This window comes from Oncorhynchus kisutch, linkage group LG15 (assembly GCF_002021735.2).
Source record: "Oncorhynchus kisutch isolate 150728-3 linkage group LG15, Okis_V2, whole genome shotgun sequence".
Classification (NCBI taxonomy): domain Eukaryota; kingdom Metazoa; phylum Chordata; class Actinopteri; order Salmoniformes; family Salmonidae; genus Oncorhynchus; species Oncorhynchus kisutch.
This window is the reverse complement of record NC_034188.2, coordinates 41,810,906-41,826,303: the sequence shown is the minus strand read 5'-3', so window position 1 is coordinate 41,826,303 and position 15,398 is coordinate 41,810,906. Positions and strand designations below refer to the sequence as shown.

General features: G+C 42.5%; 1 protein-coding gene across 5 annotated transcripts in view; it reads right to left on the bottom strand.

The window, feature by feature from the left end:
- Positions 1–2,495: 2,495 nt before the first annotated feature.
- The window catches only part of LOC109905325 (ETS-related transcription factor Elf-1), an 83,045-nt gene continuing 70,142 nt past the window's right edge, over positions 2,496–15,398 (bottom strand). For 4 of the 5 annotated variants that reach the window (XM_020502631.2, XM_020502632.2, XM_031790298.1 and 1 more), the window contains 3 exons: positions 15,140–15,332; positions 12,871–13,251; positions 2,631–6,272 (listed from right to left, as the gene is read on the bottom strand). In XM_020502631.2, coding sequence (XP_020358220.1) covers positions 5,498–6,272; positions 12,871–13,251; positions 15,140–15,332 — 1,349 coding nt within the window. In that variant the 3' untranslated portion in view covers positions 2,631–5,497. Of the gene's footprint in view, positions 6,273–12,870; positions 13,252–15,139; positions 15,333–15,398 lie in introns of all 5 variants that reach the window. The other variant, XM_020502630.2, reaches the window with a different exon arrangement.

The following is a 15,398-nucleotide window of genomic DNA, read 5'->3' as shown; positions in this document are numbered from 1 at the left end:
CATACTGTTTTTATTTATTTACTTTTCTGCTCTTCTGCACACCAATATCTCTACCTGTACATGACCATCTGATCATTTATCACTCCAGTGTTAATCTGCAAAATTGTAATTATTTGCCTACCTCCTCATGCCTTTTGCACACATTGTATATAGACCCCCCCTTTGTTTTCTACTGTGTTATTGACTTGTTAATTGTTTACTCCATGTGTAACTCTTTGTTGTATGCTCACACTGCTATGCTTTATCTTGGCCAGGTCGCAGTTGCAAATGAGAACTTGTTCTCAACTAGCCTACCTGGTTAAATAAAGGTGAAAAAAAAATTACAAAAATAAAATAAACAAGACCACTGATAATCTCCCTCGATCTGGGGCTCCATGCAAGATCTCACCCTGTGGGGTCAAAATGATCACAAGAACGGTGAGCAAAAATCCCAGAACCACGCGGGGGGACCTAGTGAATGACAGAGAGCTGGGACCAAAGTAACAAAGCCTACCATCAGTAACACACTACGCCGCCAGGGACTCAAATCCTGCAGTGCCAGACGTGTCCCCCTGCTTAAGCCAGTACATGTCCAGGCCCGTCTGAAGTTTGCTAGAGAGCATTTGCATGATCCAGAAGAAGATTGGGAGAATGTCATATGGTCAGATGAAACCAAAATATAACTTTTGGGTAAAAACTCAACTCGTCGTGATTGGAGGACAAAGAATGCTGAGTTGCATCCAAAGAACACCATACCTACTGTGAAGCATGGGGGTGAAAACATCATGCTTTTGGGTTGTTTTTCTGCAAAGGGACCAGGACGACTGGTCCGTGTAAAGGAAAGAATGAATGGGGCCATGTATCGTGAGATTTTGAGTGAAAACCTCCTTCCATCAGCAAGGGCATTGAAGATGAAACGTGGCTTTGTTTTTCCAATTTGCAAATTTTGTCTGTCATAGTTGAAGTTTACCTATGATGAAAATTACAGGCCTCTCTCATCTTTTTAAGTGGGAGAACTTGCACAATTGGTGGCTGACTAAAAACTTTTTTGCCCCACTGTACACAGCTGTGACAATAACCAACGATAATTCTCTTGGGAGATAATACGGTCGGCATTTGATTGTGAGGAATTCTAGATCAGGTGAACAGAAGGACTTGAGTTCCTGTATATTGTTACAATTACACCATGAGTAGTTAATCATAAAACATGCACCCCCACCCTTCTTCTTCCCAAGGGAAATGTTTATTCCTGTCGGCGCTGGACCAACAGCAGCAGGGTAGCGGCAGGGTAGCCTATTGGTTAGAGCGTTGGACTAGTAACCGGAAGGTTGCAAGTTCAAACCCCTGAGCTGACATAGTACAAATCTGTCGTTCTGCCCCTGAACAGGCAGTTAACCCACTGTTCCTAGGCTGTCATTGAAAATAAGAATTTGTTCTTATCTTATCTGACTTGCCTAGTTAAATAAAGGTAAAATAAAAAATAAATAAAAAATCCCCAGAGAGACATGTTTCTGTGAAACAGAGTATGTTGCAATCCTTGATGTCTCTCTGGAAAGCAACCTTTGCCCTAATTTAACTACCTTGTTATCTAGAGACTGGACCTTAGAGAGTAATATACTCGGAAGCGGTGGATGGTGTGCCCGCCTCCGAAGTCTAACCAGAAGGCCACTCCGTCTACCTCTTCTGTGGCGACGTTGTTTTGGGTCAGGCTCTGGAATCAGTTTGAATGCCTTGGGTGGTTCGAACAAATGATCCGCTTCGGGAAAGTCGTATTCCTGGTCATAGTGCTAGTAAGTTGACATCGCTCTGATATCCAATAGTTCTTCCCGGCTGTATGAAATACCACTTGTGATTTTCTAGGCTAATGGTGTAAGGAAAAATACATTAAAAAAAACAAAATACTGCATAGTTTCCTAAGGACTAGATCTAACGCGACTCTCTCTGTCAGCGCCGTCATACTTTCAGAAGTTACCAATTGGTTCCAAGCACGATTCATAGCCATTAGTTGCACCAAAGAACAGCTTATTGTGTCTACATGTCGTGTGGAAATTTGATGCAGTAGACTAGCAGACACACGTTTCTCTATTGTTTTTACAGCAACAGACGTGGAAGAGCGATAGACATGGCTAGACACACCCAGTCCCTCATCAGAGCTCCCTTTAAGCAAGATGTTGATGGGCGAAAACTGGGAGAGTGTTTGGGGTAGTGTTAAGAATGTGCCATAAGCTCATTCCACAACAACCTTGAAATGTAGCCGATGGAGCTATCCAATTGGTACCTTCTGTATAGCTCAAACGGTTGGAACGTTATCAAGGAGGATGGTCACGTGTGCTTGTGAGCAAAGGATCACTCGTTTGAGCCTGGTACAGGGACAGTGAAGGAAGATATACTTTAAACCAGTTTGGATGCCAGGATATCATATTGATAGCCTGCTTTAAAAATACTGAGTCCCGGGCTGATGTTGAAAGTAGAGATCAGTTTGGATTCCAGTGTATTATATTGAATAAACACTGAAGTGAAATTGAAGCAAAATTGGTTTTATTATTATATTTTCTTTCTTTAAAAAATCTAGTTTCAGCATAGGAGGAAGCCATGGAAAACCCAAGACAAAGGAAAACAATCAAGCACAATGATCGGACAGACAGAGTGGACATACCCCAACATCTCACATACAACAGTGCTTACAAGGAAAATGTTGGCCAGAACATACTTGCGTTGTACATACAACGTAAGCGTCTGTAAGCAAGACAATCCAATCACCCCCACCCACAGATGTCAATGCAGTCAATTATCAACACTAAAGACAGTTTTGGTCCTCTTTGTAACCCTAGAGAGCATCGATTGTCATAACTTGGCATTGCATTTGTACTGTACAACGTTCAGATTGTCAATGCAGACACAGAGAACTCTGATTGACATAAGACTGATGCTCTGCAAAGTTTGTCTTCAGGTCCTGAGCTAGAGTGCGTCAGATGGTCTGTTGTTCACTCCAGCTAGAGGTATGTCCACTGTTAAATGGGATGATAAAAACCAAAGCACATACAATACAATCTTTAAAAAAATGCACAGGTCAGGTGATATCTATAGAGATGATCATTTGCTTCAGGGCAAATCACTTTGAGTACAAAACAGAGAAAATGTCATCATCAACACTGCACTGATTATATGGAATGCTTAAAAAAAAATATCTGCTTTTTGGAAGAAAAAAAATGACACCTGGTTATTTCATTTCATATACTTTGTATATTTTCCCTCGGGTTTTGCATATGTAAATAATAAAGAATTTAGACATTCACAAAATAAATACATTTGTGGCCTTAAATTGAACCTCAATTATATATATACAGTGTATATATATATATATATATATGAGAGAGAGAGAGAGAGAGAGTGAGAGAGAGAGAACAAAACATGTTGGTCCCATGTTTCATGAGCTGAAATAAAAGATCCCAGAAATGTTTGATTGGCACAAAAAGCTTATTCCTCTTCAATTCTGTGCACAAATTTGCTTACATCCCTGTTAGTGAGCATTTCTCCTTTGTCAAGATAATCCATCCACTTGACAGGTGTGGCATATCAAGAAGCAGATTAAACAGCAAGATCATTACACAGGTGCACCTTGTGTGGGGACAACCTTTTTTTTAAAGGTATCTGTGACCAACAGATGCATATCTGTATTCCCAGTCATGTGAAATCCATAGATGAGTGCCTAATTTATTTATTTAATATGAACTGTAACTGAGTAAAATCAATGAAATTGTTGCATGTTGCGTTTGTATTTTTGTTCAGTATATACTACATATATAATCAGGATTAAATGTCTTAATGGGGAGATAGGAGGCTAGTAAAATATGTTATATTTTTCCTCCGTATCTCTTTCTCTCTCCCTGCATCAATTCTGAGGCTATATACAAACAGGTTTGTGATTGGATTGTCCAAGGGGACAGGAAAATGCACATTTCCATAGTAACACATTGCTGTAAGGCCATGTGTAAATGAAGGGAATGCACACCTAATCAACAATGTGATAATAAGGGTGGAATCTGGAAGAAATTCCAGAAAAGTCTAAACAATCTGAACTGTCATTTATTCTTCTCACAGACTTTACCCATCAAGAGTTTGAACCGTTGTACCTTTCCGTATAAGGCACTCTTCAGAAAAGGTCTGTGAGGTACATTTCCATTGATCGTCCAAGAAAGTGGAGACGACGTGCGACAATTACACATTTTCTACTCAACAAGTCTGATTTCATTGCATTCTCCCACATGAGTTCCCATCTCCTGTTTTTAGGTTGGTGTTTTTGTCTCTGTTAGAATTGATACAAGTCTGATGGGATGTACTAGTAGGTAGAGAATGGAGTAGTCTAACTGGCACGTGTGGTAGGGGAGATTCCTGGTTATCCCATGGCTATTCTCCTGGTGGGGCGGGGTTTAGGAAGGGGGCGGGACTACTGACAGTAGCAAGGTAGGTAGATAGTTTGATAGGACCTCAATAGAGTACCACAGTATGAGTCATAATACCCATAAAAGCTAGCGGTAAAACAAGGAAATGGTTCCAATCGTTTTTCCACCATACATTTTTCCCATAGGGAATTTTAGATACTTAAAATAAGGGCTGTGTTTTATGTAGGCTTACCCTGGCATGACGTTTTGCTAACTGTGTAAATCTCTCTATGACATGGTGACTTCTATCAATATATATGCCTGTATTTGCCCCCTAAAAATGTAATGCTAATTAGCTGCTAATGTGGCTGTCATAAAGAACTACAAATTCCATGATGATCTGGACGAGACTGCCGAATCGAGGCAAAGGTAACAATCTCTGGATTAAGTATCTAACGTTAGCTACATTTAGTCATGAATAAATTGGCAAAATGTATTTAAATTGATAATTCTGTGAACTGTCTTGTGCAAGTTTTAAATTGACACAATACCTGTAAGCAAAGTGTCAGCTAGAGATGACATGTAGGAGCTTGCAGGGATTTGTAGTCTTGCATGATGTCTACTTTGATGCAAATTACCATTTTCAAGTCTGAGAGTAAATAGAACCGACTATATTGATAAAAGTCACCTTGTCCAAGAGATATTTACATGGTTATCAAATGTAACGCCACAGTACACCTATACAAAACAGCCCTCATTTGAAGTGTTTCTAAAATTCACTATGGGAAAAATGGATGGTGGAAAAATGGTTGGAACCATTTCCCTGTTTGACAGCTAGGTTTTATGGGTATTATGACACCTCCTCTGTGGAACTCTTTCAGATCAATGGAGCCTTCAACAACACATCACAAAACAATCCCTTGAAGTTCAAATGTAGGCTCGTCACCAGAACAGCTGTGAGTATACAAAAATATCCTGCAGGGGCCAACATTTGGCCTGTTTGTCGCTCCATATTTCAAAACTCCATCGCTTTTCAAAATCAGATTATCATTGGGATAAGGAAAAGGAAACTTAGTTAAGAAGTCTTTTTTATGTTGATTCCAATAGTCCAGCTTTGGTGGGAGAGTCCAGGCCTACTAGGCCTCCGTGGGCTCTGTCTTGATCTGGATGAAGGTGATCTCAGGCAGCTCCTGGAGCCCCTTGACCCCCAGCATGTGCTCTGGCTGCAGAGCCATCTCCCCACGCACCTCCAGCTCCTCCACAGGGGTAAGGCCCTCGCTGGGGCTGCTTCCCTGGGCAAGGTGTCCGTTCACTGGAGACTCGCTGCCAGTCTCCCCCTGGCTCTGCCCAAGACTTTGATTCGTCCCAATGATCACAGTCCTGTAGGTGAGCTCTGCTTCCCCTGCCTCCATTCCAAAGGACGGGTCTCCATTAACCCACGACTGCAGGTAGTAAGGGTCCAACATCTCTTCCTTGATGCCGTGCAGGCCATGGAGGAGCTCGTCACCGCTCGAGGGCTTGAGCACGGTGGCGATGACTGTTCCTGGTTGCTGGGCCACCATGGGCTGACCAGTGGCCGTGTTGAGGGTAACTAGGCGGGGGAGACCATTGAGGGAAGCCGTGGTGGAGTTGATGACCCCCGTGGTGGCAGTGGTGGAGCCCAGACTGGTGACCAGAAACTGGGGTTGCTGGTGTTGATGGTGGTGGTCCTGGAGGCTGCCCGTCCCGGTGGCCAAGGAGGCCGTCTGGATGGTGAGGACATCCTTGCCCCCCGCAGTGGTGGAGGGGACAGTGTGGAGGATGATCCTGGGCGGGGAAGAGTTGCTGGAGGAGTCACCGTTGGACAGGAGGGGCTGCAACTGGCCGGACGATGTCAGGACCATGGGAACGGAGGTAGCCATGTTGATGTTCCTGAGGAGAAAGAGGAGATCAGGTCAATCAAATGTATACAATAAAACCCTTTTTGCATCAGCAGTTGACACAAAGAGCTTAACAGTCAGGTTCAGACTCCATTGGACACAGAATTAAATACACTGCTCAAAAAAATAAAGGGAACACTAAAATAACACATCCTAGATCTGAATGAATGAAATATTCTTATTAAATACTTTTTTCTTTACATAGTTGAATGTGCTGACAACAAAATCGCACAGAAATTATCAACGGAAATCAAATTTATCAACCCATGATGGAGGTCTGGATTTGGAGTCACACTCAAAATTAAAGTGGAAAACCACACTACAGGCTGATCCAACTTTGATGTATTGTCCTTAAAACAAGTCAAAATGAGGCTCAGTAGTGTGTGTGGCCTCCACGTGCCTGTATGACCTCCCTACAACGCCTGGGCATGCTCCTGATGAGGTGGCGGATGGTCTCCTGAGGGATCTCCTCCCAGACCTGGACTAAAGCATCCGCCAACTCCTGGACAGTCTGTGGTGCAACGTGGTGTTGGTGGATGGAGCGAGACATTATGTCCCAGATGTGCTCAATTGGATTCAGGTCTGGGGAATGGGCGGGCCAGTCCATAGCATCAATGCCTTCCTCTTGCAGGAACTGCTGACACACTCCAGCCACATGAGGTCTAGCATTGTGTTGCATTAGGAGTAACCCAGGGCCAACCGCACCAGCATATGGTCTCACAAGGGGTCTGAGGATCTCATCTCGGTACCTAATGGCAGTCAGGCTACCTCTGGCGAGCACATGGAGGGCTGCGCGGCCCCCCAAAGAAATGTCACCCCACACCATGCCTGACCCACCGCCAAACCGGTCATGCTGGAGGATGTTGCAGGCAGCAGAACATTCTCCACGGCGTCTCCAGACTCTGTCACGTCTGTCACATGTGCTCAGTGTGAACCTGCTTTCATCTGTGAAGAGCACAGGACACCAGTGGCAAATTTGCCAATCTTGGTGTTCTCTGGCAAATGCCAAACGTCCTGCACGGTGTTGGGCTGCAGAACCACTCCTTTATTGGGGGTGTCTTGCTAATTGCCTATAATTTCCACCTGTTGTCTATCCCATTTGCACAATAGCATGTGAAATTCATTGTCAATCAGTGTTGCTTCCTAAGTGGACAGTTTGATTTCACAGAAGTGTGATTGACTTGTGTTGTTTAAGTGTTCCCTTTATTTTTTTGAGCAGTGTAGAACACTATTCTAGTATAATCTACTATAGTATAGAACATACTATGTTTAGGCACGCAAGTAGCTGCCAGCATGTTACATACTGTCATTCTATATGAGCTTTCAAAATCTGATTGCAACAGACCACATCTCAGTTGTGAAAGGTATAACAGAATACGCAGCAACAGACTATTCATTATGTTATACTGCCTTCAGTTTATCAAGAACAAATAGCACTCAATACACTTATGTTGAATGGACTCTCGAGGACAAAGAGAAGGCCCAAAAATGTATGTATTCTTTAACAAAAAAATGTTTTCATTTCTATTTCATTGTTTAATAATTTCACTGATATTATGATTATTCTTATTTTCAATGACATTCTGATTTAATCTCTTCAGTTTGTGTAGGAAAGGAAAGGGTTAAATCTGAGGAAATAAAGATGCAAACAGGAATTTTCTTTGGTGGTCACTAGGGAGATACATCTAGCTAGATACATTTAAAGTTTTTCACAATTCCTGACATTGAATCCTAGTAAAAAAGTCCCTATTTTTTTCCCACCACATTCAAAGTGGGTCAGAAGTTTACATACACTCAATTAGTATTTCGCATTGCCTTTAAATTGTTTAACTTGGGTCAAACATTTCAGGTAGCCTTCCACAAGCTTCCCACAATAAGTTGGGTGAATTTTGTCCCATTCCTCCTGACAGAGCTGGTGTAACTGAGTCAGGTTTGTAGGCCTCCTTGCTCGCACACGCTTTTTCAGTTCTGCCCACACATTTTCTATAGGATTGAGGTCAGGGCTTTGCGATGGCCACTCCCGTACCTTGACTTTGTTGTCCTTAAGCCATTTTGCCACAACTTTGGAAGTATGCTTGGGGTCATTGTCCATTTGGAAGACCCATTTGCGACCAAGCTTTAACTTCTGATGTCTTGGGATGTTGCTTCAACATATCCACATAATTTCCCTTTCTCATGTTGCCATCTATTTTGTGAAATGCACCAGTCCCTTCTGCAGCAAAGCACCCACACAACATGATGCTACCACCCCTGTGCTTCACAGTTGGGATGATGTTCTTCGGCTTGCAAGCCTCCCCCTTTTTCCTCCAAACATAATGATGGTCATTATGGTCAAACAGTTCTATTTTTGCTTCATCAGACCAGAGGACATTTCTCCAAAAACTATGATCTTTGTCCAAATGTGCAGTTGCAAACCGAAGTCTGGCTTTTTTATGGCGGTTTTGGAGCAGTGGCTTCTTCCTTGCTGAGCGGCCTTTCAGGTTATGTCGATATAGGACTCATTTTTACTTTGGATACAGATACTTTTCTACCTGTTTCCTCCAGCATCTTCACAAGGTCCTTTGCTTTGTTCTGGGATTGATTTGCACTTTTCGCACCAAAGTACATTAATCTCTAGGAGAAGGAACGCATCTCCTTCCTGAGCTGTATGACGGCTGCGAGGTCCCATGGTGTTCATACTTGCGTACTATTGTTTGTACAGATGAACGTGGTACCTTCAGGTGTTTGGAAATTTCTCCCAAGGATGAACCAAACTTGTGGAGGTCTTGGCTGATTTATTTAGATTTTCCCATGATGTCAAGCAAAGAGGCACTGAGTTTGAAGGTAGGCCTTGAAATACATCCACAGGAAGCCTATCAGAAGCTTCTAAAGCCATGACATCATTTTATGGAATTTTCCAAGCTGTTTAAAGGCACAGTCAATTTAGTGTACATAAACCTTTGACCCACTGGAATTGTGATACAGTGAATTATAAGTTAAATAATCTGTCTGTAAACAATTGTTGCAAAAATTACTTGTGTCATGCACAAATGAAATGTCCTAACCGACTTGCCAAAACTATGTGCATGTACACCCTGGCCCATCTACTGTTGCTAGCCACAATTCTGACTTGTGCTCTGACTGCTCTGCTTCACTGATTTCTGCTCTGATTTCTGATTTCTGCTCATTTCCTCATCTCCCACTTCTAATGTGACTATTCCCGATGCTTCTCCCTCTTTATCCCCTGCCCCGCTACAAAGTTTCTGCCCCGCTACAAAGTTTGGCCAAAGATTTTGATACAGTAGACCATTCCATTCTTGTGGTACGGCAAAGGAGTATTGGTATCTCTGAGGGATATTTGGCCTGGTTTGCTAACTACCTCTCTCAAAGAGTGCAGTGTATAAAGTCAGAAAATCTGCTGTCTCATCCACTGCCTGTCAACAAGGGAGTACCCCAAGGCTCAATCCTAGGCCCCATGCTCTTCTCAATTTACATCAACAACATAGCTCAAGCAATAGGAAAATCTCTCATCCATTTATATGCAGATGATACAATCTTATACTCAGCTGGCCCCTCCCCGGATTTTGTGTTAAATGCTCTGTAACAAAGCTTTCTTAGCGTCCATCAGGCTTCCTCTGCCCTTAACCTTTTTCTGAACACCTCCAAAACAAAGGTCATGTGGTTTGGTAGGAAGAATGCCCCTCTCCCCACAGGTGGGATTACTACCTCTGAGGGTTTGGAGCTTGAGGTAGTCACCTCATACAAGTACTTGGGAGTATGGCTAGACGGTACACTGTCCTTCTCCTAGCACATATCAAAGCTGCAGGCTAAAGTTAAATCTTGACTTGGTTTCCTCTATCGTAATCGCTCCTCTTTCACCCCAGCTGCCAAACTAACCCTGATTCAGATGACCATCCTAACCATGCTAGATTACGGAGACATCATTTATAGATTGGCAGGTAAGGGTGCGCTCGAGCGGCTAGATGTCCTTTACCATTCGGCCATAAGATCTTCCACCAATACTCCTCATAGGAGACATCACTGCACTCCTCTGTAAACTGGTCATCTCTGTATACCCATCGCAAGACCCACTGGTTGATGCATATTTATAAAACCCTCTTGGGCCTCACTCCCCCCTATCTGAGATATCTACTGCAGCCCTCATCCTCCACATACAACACCCATTATGCCAGTCACATTCTGTTAAAGGTCCCCAAAGCACACACATCCCTAGGTCGCTACTCTTTTCATTTCTCTGCAGCTAGCGACTGAAACGAGCTGCAACAAACAGTTTCATCTCAATCTCTTCATTCAATGACTCAATCATTCAATCATGGACACTCTTACTGACAGTTGTGGCTGCTTTGCGTAATGTATTGTTGTCTCTACCTTCTTGCCCTTTGTGCTGTTGTCTGTGCCCAATAATGTGTGTACCATGTTTTGTGCTGCTACCATGTTGTGTTGCTACAATGTTGTTGTCATGTTGTGTTGCTACCATGCTGTGTTGTCATATGTTGCTGCCTTGCTACGTTGTTGTCTTAGGTCTCTCTTTATATAGTGTTGTGTTGTCTCTCTTGCCGTGATGTGTGTTTTGTCCTATATTTAGGAGGCCATTTGCCTTTTGGTAGGCCATCATTGTAAGTAAGAATTTGTTCTTAACTGACGTGCCTAGTTAAATAAAGGTTAAAAGAATATATAAAAAATAAAAGATAGCAAAGAATATATCAAATTTTTCTGGAAACAATGTTCATATACTATTTTAACCTTAGTGCTTAGAATAGCCAATTATATTTCCAGCAATCATTTCATTTGTTTAGCCTCTTTTTTAAAGGCCTTGGGATCAACTTGAGGGTTAAATTAATACATTCTGGGAAATGTAGCATTTTCCTCATTTTTAACAAAATTTAAGTGATTCATGAAAATTTGAATACAGGTTTTGTTCTCCTTGATCATTAATTTGATGATTTTGTCCTGAAAATCAATTGTTTCATCATGGTCGTTCCACCTCAAAAAGCACGAGAAAGAGGATTTGACATCCATCTCAGACTGTTCTGAAATCCTTTCTGTTGTTAGTTAGATAAGATTACCATTCCTGCAACATTATTTTGTTGAAATATAATTTGATCTCCAGATCTCCTCTAGTGGTCAGGACCTGGTAACATCAGGATGTCGGATGGGACATAAACCTAAAAACCTAACAAACTCTCTGAACAGCGAGGGGAAAAAAAACAAATTCACTGAGAATACATTACATAGAATAAAGAAACAATATTCTGAGTCGCAGCTCCATCCTACTTGTTAATAGAGAACTGATACTGTATACTAGTTGTTGGGTTGGGATTGGAGTGGTGTGTGGGGGTTCCGTTGGTGGCTTTTGACCATTTCTTTGGATTACTCGTGTCAAACTCATTGTTAGAAAAATGGTTGGTCCAAATCGGATGTAATGTACTATATTTACTAAATATTTTATGAATCCTATAAATTAAAATGGCCAATTTGGGTGCAATCAATTTGCTTAACTTCTCAGAAATAATTTAGCAGGAATGCTATTCTTATCTGTTTCTAACTACAGAAAGGATTTTAGAACAATCTGAGATGGTGGGTGTCATGGCTTCCTGAAATGGCATGGAATGACCCAACAATATTTTATTTGCATGCATATAACAACATGTTTGATGCACAATATGTATATTTGTATAGATTATACTTAATGTAGAATAGACATTTGAATTTCACAGAATTCAATTATATTTACTTTAACTCAAATTTCAATTATGTATCCTGTTTACTACTTCAATTCAAAAGGAATTTATTATGAGGAATTCTCAATTGAGCCCAACCCTGGTGTGAAACATTGTTGCATTTAAACTTTAGATCACTGGTTAGTTTGTATGCTGAACATTTAACATTTTAATAATTTAGCAGATGCTCTTATCCAGGGCAACTTAAAGTAGTGAGGGCATACATTTTACATGCTGGTCCCTCATGGGAATCGAACGCACAACCCTGGTGTTGGGACACTATGTTTGCAATAGGAAATAATAGTTGTATTATGATTTGGAAATGATTAACCTAATGGTTCTGTTTTTGTATTCTTAGGATTTGAACCTACTGGCTAATTATGTCATAGTGAATGGGCTGCTTCTTCTTTAACATGATACTGTGTGTGTGACTGCCGTCTTTCCATTTGTCTGTATTTTACAAAAAGTATATTCTCCTAAATGACGTGCGCAGGTACTGTATTACAGGCCCTGTCCTCTCAGCATCACAAGCCTGCCAAGCTCACATCCTTTGATGTGTCACTGTTGTTGTTTTGGTGATAGTGTGATAGTGGTGGCGTTAGGCTACCATAAGGTCTGTAAGCAATGAGGTTGTTGTCGCTGGTAATGCTAGTGCGGGTGCGGTCTCTGTTTTTCGAGATTTGGGAGTTTGGTACACTGTTTTGGAAGATATTTTCCCAGGCCTAGGTCCAATAGCCACGGTTCACTATGTTACCTGTGTTTGTGTGTGCGCGTTGCATGTGTGCGTGCGCATGTTTGCATCTGCGTGTGTATGGATATGCGTGCGAGTGTATGCATGTGTGTGTGTACATATGTCCATCCATCTGTTACCTCGTGTTGTACGAGGAGGCCGGCACAGCCGCCCCCTGGTTGGGCTGCAGCACGTGGACCGTCTGGATCATCTGTTCTGCATGTGTCCCGTTGACCTCATGGTACAGCCTTCCATCCATATCAATGGGCTCTCTCTTCACTTGTTTTACCGATATAGGATGGCGCCCGTCAGCATGTTTTTTTCCGTGACCGCCTCTGGGGCCTCCACGGCCCCCCATTCCCCGGCCGTGATGGCTGGGGCGCTGACCCCCATAGCCAGCGCTGAGTTCGGGGCACGTGTCCTCATCATCGATCACCACTAGGTCAGGAGGCATCTCTTTAAACTGGTAGACCAGCCGCTGGCCCTCCACCTTAGCCAAGATACCGCGCTGGTAGTAATACCTTAGGAGGGAGAGTAGTCACCGTTAAGGTAAGATCATGATTTAGTTGTCCTATTTTGTTTGTGGTATTGAGTAAACATTACAGACAGAATAATAATGGGCTAGGTTTTGAATAAGGTCCACCTTGAATACCTTGAATAAGGTGACACTGGAATAGATGATTGCTTTGCTCTATTTCTTTTATAACCTGGTCCTTGATAATGTTGACATCATATGGGACTTAAAGTCCTGGTACAAAGGATGTCTGGAGTCCATAATAACCTTTTGTGTGGGCTCTTCTATTTATAGATGTCAGCCAGACTTGTCTGCCTGACACCCAGTGCCTTGCTCACTGTATTAAAACAAATTCTCAGTGTGTTTCATTGATGTTATAATACTGCCTTCGAGATGGGGGCGAGTTGAGATTTTGTTATTTCTGCACTTGAGGACGACACTATGTCGGTACAACACAATATACTGTACAGTATGTGCGGTTTGGCGTCTATGTGATCTAGGAGCACTTATTATATTTTTTACTTTTTGTCGTGCTTTTTACTGCAACAGCTGCACGGGCATTTTAGCATGATACCCTTCTTAACTGTGCAGGCCAATTATGTATTTCTATTGTTATGATATGAGGGGTAGTTTTGAACAAAAGGCTGTGAAGTATCATACCAGAGCTGTAGCTCCGCCCACTGGTCAAGTGGGCGGAGCATTGAGAAGAAGATCAGCTCGAGAGAAGTCAAGTGAGAGAAAGCACCAGCCATCCTTGTGTTTTCCCACCAGTTAGCTTTCAGTGTGTTAGCCAAGGCCAGTGTGCGCCCTTATTGATATACCACACACACACACACACACTTTGGTTGAAGCTAGTTAGTTGCCTACATACACTGTGCGGTGCTGTTCCATGCCTGTGCATCTTCAGCATTATTAAACCACCTCAACTGGAATCCTACCCGCCTGTCATCTGTGCCCTTACCAGCACACGGGAGCGAACACATAAAGTAACACTTTACCTAAAGAATATACAGTCCACTAAGTCCTCACTTACAAGTTTAGTGTTAGGATACAGACAAACACTACCATGCACTTTCACAATGCATCCCCAGATGGCAGCACGAACTAGAGTCCAGGGCTGAAGTTAGAGATAGCGTTAGCGCAATGACTGGAAGTTTCAGTCATTGTGTGAATGCTAGTGAGCTTTGGCTCGCAAAACTACCTCTAACTTCCTTCATAATGGACACAAAGACATACAAATGTTATCCACGAGTTCACATGACTCTGGGGAAGTAGATAAAGGGCATCATTGCCAAAATCCTGAAGTATCCAATTAAGTCCAGAGAGCTGTCAGGATGATTGGCAATCTGTAGGCCAGAGAACTTGGCCTACCAGTGTTTGATGCGGTTTTGTGTTTGTTAGCCTCTTTAGTTTAGGAATTATTCTTTGTAAGGAACGGCAGGTAGCCTAGTGGTTAAGAGTATTGTGCCAATAACTGAAAGATCGCTGGTTTGAATCCCCAAGGTGGGAAAGTCTGTGTAGGACACATTTTGTTTGAATGCATCCAGTTGTGCAACTGACTAGGTTTTACCTTGTAGTTTTCTTTTTGTATATATTTATTTTGGGATCACCACTTTAAACAAATACTAACCTGGTGGACGATCATGGGAGTCATGACTGTGCTGGCCCTGGGCCTAAGGTAAGGTGGCTGTCTCCCTGGGCACATGCATTCAATACCTGGTTGCATATGCTTACTTCTCACATTTATGATCACATCAAAATCAGGTTACAGACCATGTAGCTAGGCCTAAGACCCCCTAAACATAACGAGTGCAGCAAAATCAGTAGGCTAGTTATTGGTTTCCCGAACACTATGATGTAGGCCAACACCATGTGTGTAATAACACTCCTCTCACCTGAGTGCCCTGCCCATGGTTTCATAGTTCATGTCAGGTTTGTTCTTGTGCTTGCCCCACAGTTTGGACACGGCCTTTGAGTCCACCAGCTTAAAGATGCCCTTCTCCCTCTGCGTCCACTTAATGTACTTGGGACAGGTGTTCTTGTCCTGCAACAGGGCCAGGAGAAACTCCCATAGGTAGATGGTGTTCCCTACGTAGGGGGGAGAAAAGAGGAATTTGCAATTTTAACATGTGAGCCTAATACTGTACATGTGAG